The 13,347-nt window shown below is 34.9% G+C and overlaps 1 protein-coding gene across 1 annotated transcript in view; it reads right to left on the minus strand.

Moving 5' to 3' along the window:
- Positions 1 to 13,347, minus strand: part of LOC118184723 (uncharacterized) — a 585,346-nt gene that overhangs the window by 90,687 nt on the left and 481,312 nt on the right. The window contains exon 10 of the mRNA XM_085812207.1: positions 1,228 to 1,368. Within this exon, the coding sequence (XP_085668333.1) occupies positions 1,228 to 1,368 (141 nt within the window). The remainder of the gene's footprint in view (positions 1 to 1,227; positions 1,369 to 13,347) is intronic.

Genomic DNA, 13,347 nt, shown 5'->3' on the forward strand with positions numbered 1-13,347 from the left:
TTTGAAATTAGCACTAAAAAAATATATAAAATTAGATTTAAAACATTAAAAAACATTGGTACTCTTCTGTTTTAAGGGCCGTAAAAAAATTGCAGCGCAAAAGCGCCAAATCTAGCAAACGCGTCAATTTAACAGCTCGCCAAATCTAGCGTACGCGCTGTTTTCAGATTGCGTAAGTTTATATAGTTCTATATTTCTTAAGACGCCATTGAAATACTACTTTAATTTTTAAATCCTTTTTTGATTTTAAATCCTTTTTTGATTTAAAATCCTTTTTTGATATCCTATGGATTTAACAATTTTGGAATTGCCCATGATGAAAAGTCGGCAATGGAATTTTGGGCAAAGTGCAGAATCACCCACTGCTTGACGCGTTTTTAAGAATTGCACATACTCGGTATCCATGTGCACATCGACCTATTTTTACTTTAAAAAAAATCCAGAATTGCACAAATATGGCACTGCGCACCCCCTTTATTTTATCTATGCACACATCGACCTATTTTCATTTAAAACTAAAATAAAATTGACAAAAATCCAATTGTTTTCCTCCTTGTAAAAAGCGGCAAACAAATAAGTGAGCGATTCTGCACTTCTGAATTCCTATTCTGAATATTTTCAAAGAAAAGGCATCATTCATTATAGAAAATTACGTTTGAACAACCAACGAAATGAAGTTATGCTTTAGCGATAAGTCGGTAGCGAAATAGCGATGTAAGCGTCCATTCAGTTATGTTTAGCAATTTTTATATAAATTATATTACTCCATTCTTTCCGCAATTATTAGGGTTGCCGCAATTATTTTTGGCAGCATCGGCATCAACAATAGTTTAGCGATTTTTTACGGCCTTCGAAACCGAATAGTACCAAAATATTGTGTATACGAGCCCGTTTTCCTTAGAAAGTCCTCCACGAAGGCATCCCTCCCTTTAGACAGATAGCCCTAGTGTGCTTTGCCATAATTAAATACACACATACACATAGTACCAAAATATTTCATGGTCAAGACTTTTCAAGTAATATCAAAACCTTCATATGCTGATTTATTTGAATCTATGATTTTTATTTCTATTTAGGCTCTTTCAGAAAGAATATTAATTAATATTCTTCAGTTTCGTACTGTCAAAAATATGTGCGTCATTGAAAAGATATTCAGTGTTGTTTCGATTCGAAACTCAGTGTCAGAGATTATCATTCCCAGTGCATCCGATAGATGGCAGTACTTACAGTCTCCTGAGCAAAGGAACTTTATCGCACAAGTCGCTTGGAATGTAACGTAAGCTGGCTCGATCAAGGGCTAACAATTCGAGAGCGCTAGTCCCTGTCAAATCTGGAAATTCTTCCATCTGCCTGGCTTCTGATACTCGTCTGCAAGGAAGAAAAACAAAAAATTATATTTCTATTATATTACTGCATAATTTAAATCTGAAGGTAATAAGTAGCAATAAATAGAATATGTTTCGCAATAATTTTAATAGAACAGACCATTTAAGAAGTAATTTAATTCATAAAATAACTCAAATGGGTTTGGCCCAGAAGGGCTATTAATTTTAAAATGGCATTATGCGTGGATTCACTTTTGAAACTGTTGCCACCAAATATTACTCCCATGTATAAAGAAAGTAAATAATGAAGAATCTGCATAAATGCATGAAAGTTTCTCAAGTTGTGAAGAAACAATGGTAGAGCCACCCAGTTTTGAATAACGTAGTCTTCCAACCGAGCATTGGCACTTGGAAGCTCGAATTTTGAATTTCGAATTTCTTTTATTACCTATTTCATAATTTGTAAAACTTTAACGAATTTTTTATTAACAAACTCAACGATTTCAAAGCGAGTAATGGCAACACTGTACTGGAAAAAAAAAAAAAAAAAAAAAAAAAAAAAAAAAAATCTCCAGTGCGGAAGACTGGAGACTTTTCGGAAATTCCAAAGCTATGCTGTTTTTCAATATTTTCTGATATTGCTGTTAAATTGTGTTTTAAGAGCGGAGGGCATGATATTTAATGAATAAAGGTAACACACAAAACGTTACAAAGCACCCTTTTGGACGTAATTATAAAATCTGAAACCCTTTAGATTTATTTATTAGTCCAAAGGGGCTTCGTCCCTGAAGGACTATTGTTTTCGTTTTGCGATTTTGCGTCGAATCACCCTGAATGCCCATTTCACTTTTCAAATTGTTGCCATCAAATATTATCACCCTATATTATATTTAAAGAAATTAAATATTGAAGTATCTGCATAAATGTATGTAAGTTTCTCGCACTGTGATAAAACAACGGTATCTACAGCCATCCAGTTTTGAATGACTTAATCCTACTGCGAATATGGTCATCTGAAAGTCCAAATTTAAAATTTGGAATTTGTTTTAATATCGATTTCATATTTTGTAAAACCTTAACGAATTTTTGATTAACAAACTCGAGGTTTTGAAAGCGAGCAATGGCAACACTGTACGAAAAAAAAAAAAAAAACATTTATATGTCCACCGCGCGAAACTGTGTATCGGAAATTCTAAAGATATGCTGTTTTCAAATATTTTGTGATATTGCTGTTGGATTGAATTTTATGTGTTTTAAGTGTAAAGAACATGATATTTAATAAATAAAGGTAACGCATTTACCTTTATTTATCAAATACACATTTTTAGAGAGATTTCGAGAAATAGTTAAAAAAAAAAATGTTTAGGAACAAAAATTTCTGCGACAGTTTATTATTTGAAATGAGAAATATGGTTTACTGGGTTTCAAATTCATTCTGCTTTCAAAATGTCGCATATGTTTTTGCATTTTCCGAAGAGAGATATTCCTATTCCATAATTCAAAAATGATGTGGAACGTATGGTATTAAAATTTCTAAGTGCAAAATAAGCAACATTATTTATTGGAAAGGGAAAAACCGTCAAGCATTATTTTTATATAGAAAGAAGAATCTAAACGAATTCCTGAAAAACATACGTACTGTTTCTACTTTTTCTGAACATAAATCACTGGTAATAAGAGAAAATCCGCCGACGCAGAATTTAATTGCAAAATGTTCTTTAAATACATCTGTAGCAATCTATACCAATAAAATCTGTGCGCGTCTGTTTGTTTATCGCATTATATCCTCCGAACGGCGGGGAGTTGAGCTTCGAGAGAAGTACCCTCGGGTTCCAAAAATTCCTGGGAATCCATTTGGACCATTTTCATATGCGTACGACTTTAATTAACCGAGACATTAATTAAAAACTCTGAAAACGCTAATTTTCGCCCTCATTTTTCCGAGTGGCAACAGTGTCGCAGGCTGGAAATAAAATTCTCCTTTATTTAGAAAAGTGTTGCCACTGCTCACTTTCAAATAGTTGAGTTTTTTCTTAATGAAAAGTTTCTAAGTTTTACTAAATATGAAATAAAAATAGCGTTGCCAACATTAATTATACTATTATTTCCAATTCCAAAAATTCGTGGAAAGCCATTTCGACCATTATTATCTTCGAACAACTTAAATCAGCTGAGATATTAATTTAAAACTCTGAAAACGCTCATTTTTGCCCTTATTTTTACGAGTGGCAACAGTCTTGCGAGCTGGAAATAAAAATTTGCTTTATTTTGAAATGTGTTGCCACTGCTCGCTTTCAAACCGTAGATTTTATTAATAAACAAATTTGTAAGTTTTGCAAAATATGAAATAAAAATAGCACTGAAAAACTTTAAACATATTATTACTATTATATAAGGTCATATTCTGAACTTGAAGAAAGCACGCGATTGCAAGTGACGTCAGTGTTGTTCATTAATGTCAGCATTTTAAATAAATAGCTGCTGTTGGCAAATTTTTTGTTTCAGGTCAGTATAATTGACACGATATACTATTAATGCCAAGTTAATTATTTTACTGATATTGAGAAAGTGTTATATTACATTAAATTAAAAAGGTACTTTTCCGTTTTGCCGGCGCAAACGATAAAGTCGCTAATATTGGTACAACTGACGCGAAATGGAATATCTTGGCTGGTAACCTTCTACAACTCATTTTCAAAACAAGTCGCAGCCATTTCTTTTGAGATTTATTGTTTCTTTCAATACTGACAAACAATTACGTAGAATGTTTACTAGATAGTTAAATTTTATGCCCTAAGTCTATTCGCGGTAATTAAGTCAATTAGAATGCAATCACACAGCTCACCCGAAGGCGAAAATACAGAAAAGACAAAATCAAGGGTTAAATTCATCTATTCTACTGAGAATGCACTAGCGAAGTAAAGCACTGCGGTTTTACATAATTTTTGAGTAAGCTATTCTTACGAATTGAAATAATTATTGCATTTAAACTTGTATTCCAAATTAAGATTTAACTTGAAATGAATGTAGATAATGACTGAGAGAATTAGATTTTTGTAGTGTAGTTTACGTGAGATGAGATCGCTTGGGATCACGTGATACGAACCGGAAAATTAAGATGTTGAATCATGAAAGCATAGTAAATTCTTACATTAATGTCTTTTTACAGACTTATTGTCTTTATTTATTGGATTTTTACAAAATTTTAAACCGTATTAAAATGTTTATGCCTTCAAAATAAAAAATTCTTAGAATTAACATTTGTTAATATTTTATATGTGTAGCGTATTCGGAAACTAAGTACCGTTTCATTCTAGCGCCGTCGCAGCGCTGTCGTAGGCGTCCCACGCACGCGTACTAGTCTTTCTTGTTCACTGACTTTCAATTGTCGCCATTTTGGTTGCTCTGTGTTGTGTTTTCAGTTTGCTGTGCACATTCAAAATCTTTAAGACAATTAGATCTCCCGCTGACTGTGAGATTCGTGCCGTGATTAAATTTTTGAACGAGAGGAATGTTAAACCGGCCGAAATTTATCGTCAAGTGACAGAGGTTTACGGTGAATACGCGATATGTGATGAAATGGTGAGAAAGTGGATAAGAATGTTTAATGCAGGTCCGAACAAATGGCCACGCCGAGGCTCGGAGTGGTCGTCTTTCTGTTGTCACCGATGATTTGGTAAGGAAAGTTGATGAAGCAATTCATGAGAACAGACGTTTCACAATGACAACTCTTTCAGAGGCATTTCCACAAATTTCGCGTACTGTTTTGTTCGAAATTGTGTCTGACCGCTTGAATGATCGCAAACTGTGTTCCCGATGGGTTCCAAAAATGCTCACTGATGTTCACAAAACAAAGCGACTTGGTAGAGCCCTGACATTTCTCACGCTGTACAGTGATTAGGGAGAAAACGTTTTAAACCAAATTGTGACAGGTGATGAAACTTGGGTGTGTCATTTCACACCAGGAATCGAAACAACAATCGATGGAGTGGAAACACACTCATTCTCCGAAAAAACAAAAGTTCAAAGTGACAAGGTCATCACAAAAAAATCACGTGCACTGTCTTCTGGGATAGGAAAGGCGTTTTGCTTACTGAATTTCTTCCCAGAGGTGAAACCATTAATGCGGCACAATATTGTGAGACTTTAACAAAACTAAGGCGTGCCATTCAAAACAAACGAAGAGGAATGCTCGGTAAAGGAATTGTGTTGCTCCATGACAATGCTCGGCCCCATACTGTTGGTGTCACTCAATCGTTAATTCGACAGTTTCATTGGGAGGAGTTCGATCACCCGCCGTACAGTCCGGACTTGGCGCCGTCCGACTATCACTTGTTCCTGCACATGAAGCGCGAGCTTGGTGGCAAGCGCTTTGGATCTAACGATGACACGAAAAATGCTGTGGAGTCGTGGTTATCGAAACTGACGGGAAGTTTCTTTGACGATGGTATACAAAAACTGGTCACTCGCTATAACAAGTGTTTGATCATTGGCGGAAGCTATGTTGAAAAATAGTTTAATACATGTATTTTCATGTAAAAATAAAATTGGATTCGAAAAAATTGTTTTACTATTTTTTTTTTTTTTTTTTTTTTTTCAAAACGGTACTTAGTTTCCAAATACGCCTCGTATTTTATGTTTTCGCCAACAAAGTCTGCTTGGCGAGATTTGCGCCGGCGAAACGGAAAAGTACCTTAAATAAAAATCAAGCCATCATACGTACTAACCTGAAATGTCCAAAGTTTTTGTTTCCTGGTTCGGCAATAAGAAAATTATTTAGGGATTGGTCGTTGCTTAGAAAGAATGATCTGATTTCATTCATACCGAAATGCTTTTTTTTTATCCATATGCATTTTAGGGGTACATAGCACTTATAAATTTTGCTTTGGCTACAGCCCGTTAGTCTGATTATAAAATTAGTTGTAAAATTATTTACAATATCAAATTACTAAATACGTGGGCGAAAACGGAAAAAAGGTTTAATTTTTTTCGGCCTTTACTTTGTTGAAAACAAAGCAAGAGGATTAATATACTGTTGCATGACTACGGATTCGTAATAAATTAAATGAGCAAGTCCGGTGAAAAGTGCATAAAATTTATTATTATCCCAACAAATAAAACAAAACGCTTAAATTTATACAGATATGCGTACAATATTGCAAAATCTCGCAATAGGTATATCGTAAACTACTACAACGTTTAACAGAACTTAATTCAAAACAGAGAAAGATAATTTGATTTCACCGCGAATTCGCTAAAATTATTAACAGCAAAAAATAAGCAAAAACAGTTTTCTAAACAAGTCACAAAACAACAGAACTGAGATGTTTCACTCCCGCTTTTTATAAGCTTTTTTAAATACATGAGAATCTTCTCATATTTTCTAGCGCAAATCTCGCCAACCAGACTTTATTGGCGACAACATGCAGTATACACATAAAAAATATTAAAAAAATTTTAGTTCTAAGAATTCTTTTTTTGAAGGCATAAGCATTTTAATATCGATTAAAATTTTATAAAAATCCAATAAATAAAGACAATAAATTTGTAAAAAGACATTCATTTAAGAATTTACTATGCTTTCATGGTTCAACATCCTGATTCGCCGGTTCATATCACGTGACCCCAAGCGATCTCGTCTCACGTAAACTACTCAACAAAAATCTAATGCTCTCAGTAATTATCTACGTTATTTTCAAGTTAAATCTTAATTTGGAACACAAGTTTAAATGCAAGCAATATTTCAATTCGTACGAATAGCTTACTCAAAAATTATGTAAAACTGCAGTGCTTTACTTCGCTAATGCATTCTCATTAGAATGGATGAATTTAACCCTTGACTTTACTTTTTCTATATTTTCGGCTTCGGGTAAGCGAAGCGCTGTGATTGCATCCTAATTGACTTAATTACCGAAAATGGCCTTAGACATAAAACTGAACTATCTGATAAAAATTCTATGTAATTATATGCCAGTATTGAAAGAAACAATCAATCTGATAAGAAAAAGCTGCGACTTGTTTTGAAAATGAGACGCAAAAGGTTACCAGCGAGAATATTCCGTTTGGCATCGGTTGTACCATTATTGGCGACTTTATCGCTTGCGCCGGCAAAACGGAAAAGTACCCTCTTCTCTTCTGGATATTAAAAGAGTACAATTACGAGATATCTATTTATTAAATGCGCGTGCTTGTGTATTTTTCATTTTTCTAGTGTAGCTTTCTCTTCAAAGAAGTCTCGTGCTGCATTGCACGGAAATATAAAACAATTTTAATTAATTCTATTTAAAAAATAGCTAAATCAATACAAAAACCGTAACAATACTATGGTTTTTAATTGTCTGCACTACGATTAATGACTAGTATCACGTGTAAAAAGTTTTTTAATTGTTATTCTATGAACATATTTCAATTAAATGAAATGGAAAGAATAATGATAACAGTACAAGAAAACAATCAGTTGATTACAAATTTTAACAGAGTTCGGAACAAGCATATAAAAAGTTAATAAGACATAGTACGTAATTAAGGAATAAACAGTAACTGAGATCGGAAACGCAAACGATCAATTTATTTACTGTTCTCTCAATTCAGTAGGCTTTGGATGAAATGATAAAAATTACGCAATTATTTAATACTGGAAAAATTAATTCTAACTAGAAGAATTCTCGAAACGACGACATGGGTGGACTTGTATAAATTTTATGATTCTAACAGTATACAGGGTGTCCGTAAAAGAATGTCCGAGTTTCAAATTGTAATAGTATCAGCTGTAATCGCTTGACAGTTGTGGTTGAAGGTGACGAATAAAGAATAACTCTAACTGTTTCAGATAAGCGCATGCGCTTGTACCGCTACATCGTTTTCACAGTTGCAGCGTCATCTATTCAAAATGGCGACTTCTGAGCGTAAAGCGTTTTGTGTTCTGCAATTTGCTAAGAGTGATTCGGTAATTGCCGTTCAACCTGCGTTCCGATTAAAGTTTAAATGTGATCCCATATGTGAAAGAAATATCCGCCGATGGTATCGACAATTCGAAACGACCGGATGTCTTTGTAAAGGTAAAAGCCCGGAAAGACCCAAAGTTTCTGTAGAGAATGTGGAACGCGTCGAAGAATCTTTCCGTCGTAGTCCGCAGAAATCTGTTCGGAAAGCAAGCCATGAACTACAGTTGCCAAAGACGACAGTCTGAACGATTATTAAAAACAATTTACACTTGCGTCCATACCGATTACAGTTAGTACAGCAATTAAAGCCAAATGATTGTGCAGTACGATTTCGTTTTGCATGTGAAGTTCTTCAACGGCACAATGGCTTTCTGCATCATGTGATGTTTAGTGATGAGTCGACATTTCATACAAGTGGGAAGGAAGCCATAATGTTCGTATATGGGGTTCAGAAAATCCTCATCAACTTGTACAACACGAAAGAGGTTCTCCAAAAATAATCCGTTTTCTGTGGTGTTTCACGACGACAAGATGTACGGCCCATTTTTTTTTCGCTGAAGCTACAGTAACAAGGGTTTCTTACCTGGATATGCTACAACAATGGCTCTTTCTCCAATTAGTAGAAAGTGAACTTGCAAACTTTATTTGGCAACATGATGGAGCCCCTCCTCATTGGAGTATCTTTGTGCGAGATTGGTTAAACGTCGAAGTCCCTGACCATTGGATTGGAAAATATTCAACGTGTTGCAAATCCTGTGCTTCATATGCTACCCGTATACGATCCTGCTGTTGCTTCTTCCCGGAAAAGACCCAGAGCGGTTCTTAACCAGGAATATCCAGCTCTCCCATTTAAACGGGCTAGATATGAGCACACACACCCCGGGGGTCGACGTAGAGAACTCTGCGAAGCTACTGGCTAGGATCTGTACCTAGGCAGTCTCGGCCACGGGGATATAAAATTTATGAACTTGGTGGTTCTGAAGGCTCTGGGAAAGGTCACTTATTGGCCGGCCCCGGAGTCTGGCACGTCCTAGCGCGGCGTGGTTCTAGTAATCCGTGGGTCACCCCCGGGGTCGCTGGGTAATGTCCCGCTGCGACGGGCTCGCCCAAGCGACTGGTAGGAGCATTAGACGACCGGTGCTGCCTGGGGCCTGTCCCCAGGTGGTGCGCTGCTCTCCTGGAGGGTAATAGTGGAAGTTGAACCTCCGCGACGTGCCCAAAGGGGGAGTGGACCTGTAGTGGGCTTAAGTTCCCGGAGCAGGGCAGCCAAAATCCTCCTCCTCTAGATATGAGCACACTGACAGCCACGTGAATAACAACCTCTCGTTCCTTAACCCCCCCCCCGCCTCTAAAGTTCTTTAATGCACACAGCATTAACTCGAGGAACCCCCTTTAACGTTTCTTTAATAAGAAGCATCACAGTCAAATAGGACTGATTTAAAATATTTTAACTTTTCAATTGACTTTAACTGAAAAAGATTTTTAAATACTGCTCTTTACTTTAAAAAGGAACTTTCACAGGCGCTTAACAGCGTCCTTTCTTGGCTTTTAAATACCGCATAGAATAGCGGTCAAAAACGAAACTTCTCTCTCCCAGCCATGGAGGTAGGAAGTAAGATGGAGTTGCCCTAAACAAGTTTCTCACGTACCCTGCTCTGAAGCACCGGCGATCCCTACGTGGTGACCAAAACATTGGGTCATTTAGCATTGAGTTCTATGGGATTTGATGCGTTCGGATGTAAATATTTTGTAATTACGTCGTAAATATACATATAAATGTATATATTTTCTTTTTCTACAACACTTCAGAGTCCTAAGTATATGAAAACAACATATTTTTAAACAACATTTCATTCTGAACGGAATTAGATGCTATACTTTTCACAGGACAGTTTTCTCAGAATGGTTTAATTTGAATGAAATATTTTCACAAGTTTTCGTTAATTACATTAGAAAAAAAAATTAAGGTAATTCGATTTTATTCGGTTAAGGTACAAAAAAAAAAATTAAGATCAAAGTTTATTGTATTATTAATATTAAAATTATGCATTATTTCTTTTCTATTTATAGAGCTTCTTCCTAAAATACTTTCTTAAATATGACATGATTTTTTGGCTTCTGAGGCATCTTTTAAATCGAAAAATGTAAGTCAATTTATAATTAATGCTCTATTCGGTTCATTTTAAATTAGAGAATTATTAGGAATTAGCGAAATACTTTAAATAGTACTTGACTTTCTCTGAACATTTCTGAAAGGAAATAAAATAAGGTTTTTTTTTTTTTTTTTTTTTTTTTTTTTTTTTTTTTTTTTTTTTTTAGTCCAAAGGGATTTCAGTCCCGAAGGACTATTGCTTTCGTTTTGGCATTTTGCGTCGGACTCATAAACGTCGGTTCACTTTTCAAACTGTTGCCACAAAATGTTAGAGTCCTGCATTATATTTGAAGAAATTAAATAATGAAAAATCTGCATAAATGATTGTCTATTTCTCGCATTGTGATAAAACAATGGTACATAGAGCCATCGAATTTTGAATGACGAAATCCTACTGCGAATATGGGCATCTGAAATCCCAAATTTGGAATTTGTTTTATTATAGATTTTATATTTTGTAAAACTTTAACGAATTTTTGATTTACAAACTCAATGCTTTAAAAGCGAGAAATGGCAACGTTATATAGAAAAAATATACTTTTATCTCCAGCTCGCGAGACTGTGTATATCGGAAATTCTAAAGATATGCTTAATTTAACATTATTTTGCGATATTGCTCTTGAACTGAATTTTATGGTTTAAGTGCAAAGAACATGATATTTAATAAATAAAGGTAACACTCAAAACGTTAAAAAAACGCCCCTTTGGACGTAATTTAAAATCTGAAAAATTTCAGATTTTTTTTTTTTTTTAAAGTATTATTTAAAACTTGTAACCGAGTTATTATAAAATGTAAGGGGAATAATTCTTTTAATTATCAGATTTTTTTTACCCTTCATTTCAACAATACATATTCCAAAACTCTTTATTACTTTCTTAAGTGCGCATCTCATAGCATTTGCTTTACAATACTTTTTAACAGATTGCTTTCCAATACGAACAATTCTTGCTTAAATAGTTTTATAACGTATTTGTCAACAGGATTTCAATTTATGTTTACAATTCAATATTAAGGTTATTATATATTTAGATAACATTTATAATCATTATAAATTAGATACATTTAATAATTAAATTTCTTCACAGTACTTTCACAGTTGTTTATAAGTGAATAAATTCTTCATTTCAAATACATTTATAAATAATTTAATGAATATTTATGTATTCTGTCAAAAGCAGATACATGCTTTTTGCAATAATATGCAACAATAATATATCGATGTGAAAAAAATTTGTTTTATTTAAAACATTTTGGCGTTTGGAAAATAAAATAAACGTAGCGAATACTCTATCAAGGGTATCGAAAGACGTATACAATTTTAAATGTACCGTAAGGTATTTTTCATTCTTTTAAGCATAACATTTTTCTTAAAATCTATATTTTTGTAGTTCAACAGCTTAGAATTTTATAAAACAAATTCATAATAAAAATCGCGCTGTTGTTAGTTATCGAAAAATAACCAAGATGTGATTTTTGCGTAAATGTCACTAAACTATACAAATTGCTATTATCCATCACACTATGAATGCCTCTTTCATGCGAAAGTGTCCCTTTTTCGATTTGTATGGAACTGTCGTGTGTCGAAATACTATCAGAACCGTGTCAAGCGAGCTTCTGAATGTAAACAAAGAACACCCCATCTGGTGACCCAAGCTTCAAAGTAGTGCTTCACTTCTAGTGCGGACTGGCCCCTCCTTCCTTTCCTACATCCATGCTCCCAGCTGATCACTGGCAGAACTACTTTTTCGACCTGTAAACAGGTTCACCCCCTCCCCTCCCACCCCTGAAGAGCGCGCATCGGAAAATTCCCCTGCGAGTTCTTCACCTCTGACGTATGCAAAACATGATTATCAAGGTTCAAGGAAACTTCACCTTTTATTTTTCTAGTCTAAATTTTATGGCTGCCCCTATCTAAATTATTCTGGCTCTTTTTCGGCGCAAAATTAAGACCTTCTGAGTTTTTTGCCTTTTTTTTGACTCAGTGTGAAGGCACTTATTCCAAGTCATTCAATTTTCAAAATTTTTACCCTATTTGACAATCCCCTCTTTTTGATGATGTAATTTCCTTTGAAGATGTGGAGGTAAAGGCGTAATTGCCTATGAACTCCGTAACTTGCATTTCCTTGATCCTTGATCCATTGGATTGGGCGTCAGGATCCAGATGACAAGAGTTCTGTTACCCTGGCCGCCTATCACGCCTTGTGATTTCTTCCTTTGGGGCTTCGTAAAAGATCGGGTCTGCGTTCCACCCCTACCCCACGATTTACCGACCTTGAAAGGTAGAATTGCACAGGCTGTTGCTTCCATTACTCCGGACTTGCTGCAGACAGTATGGGAAGAATTGCATTTTCGTTTGGATGTGTGCCGTATCACTAAAGGCGCACACACTGAGCACTTATAGAAAAAACTAGGTTAGTTTTCCTTCAATTTCATGTATGATTTGTTATATTTAGCATAAAATAAACTCCTGTAATATACCTTGTAAGGATCTTAAGTTTTACTAACGTTTATTTTATTTTAAATCTTTACTATCACTTCTTATTTTCTACTTCCGGCCAGAATTAAAAGCGTTAACTTATTTATGCAAAATTTGTCTGGCGAACGCCAAGTACTTAAGTTGTGGCTTTTTGCCAAGCGAGAGAGAGGAAGGAGTTAGTCGAAACAGGCCGCTTGCCTTAGACGTTTTACTCCGTTGCTGGTTGCCTTCCAGGCCAGAGGTTTAATCGTCTTGATAATTTTAAACGTATTGTAGTGTTAACAGTTCTCTGTACTACATACGGCTTCCTGTTAATATACGGCCAATCTTCCTTGTTTATTATTCCAAAGTTAAGTTAGAATTTAGTTAATATTTTTTATATTCTTACGTTCAGACCACAAGTAGTTGGTCTCTGTATTCCGAAGTACGGAAATTATTGTAAAGAGTGA

The sequence above is a fragment of the Stegodyphus dumicola genome, chromosome 2 (genome assembly GCF_044657685.1).
Source record: "Stegodyphus dumicola isolate Sdum_Otavi_A_Nest chromosome 2, ASM4465768v1".
NCBI classification, from domain to species: domain Eukaryota; kingdom Metazoa; phylum Arthropoda; class Arachnida; order Araneae; family Eresidae; genus Stegodyphus; species Stegodyphus dumicola.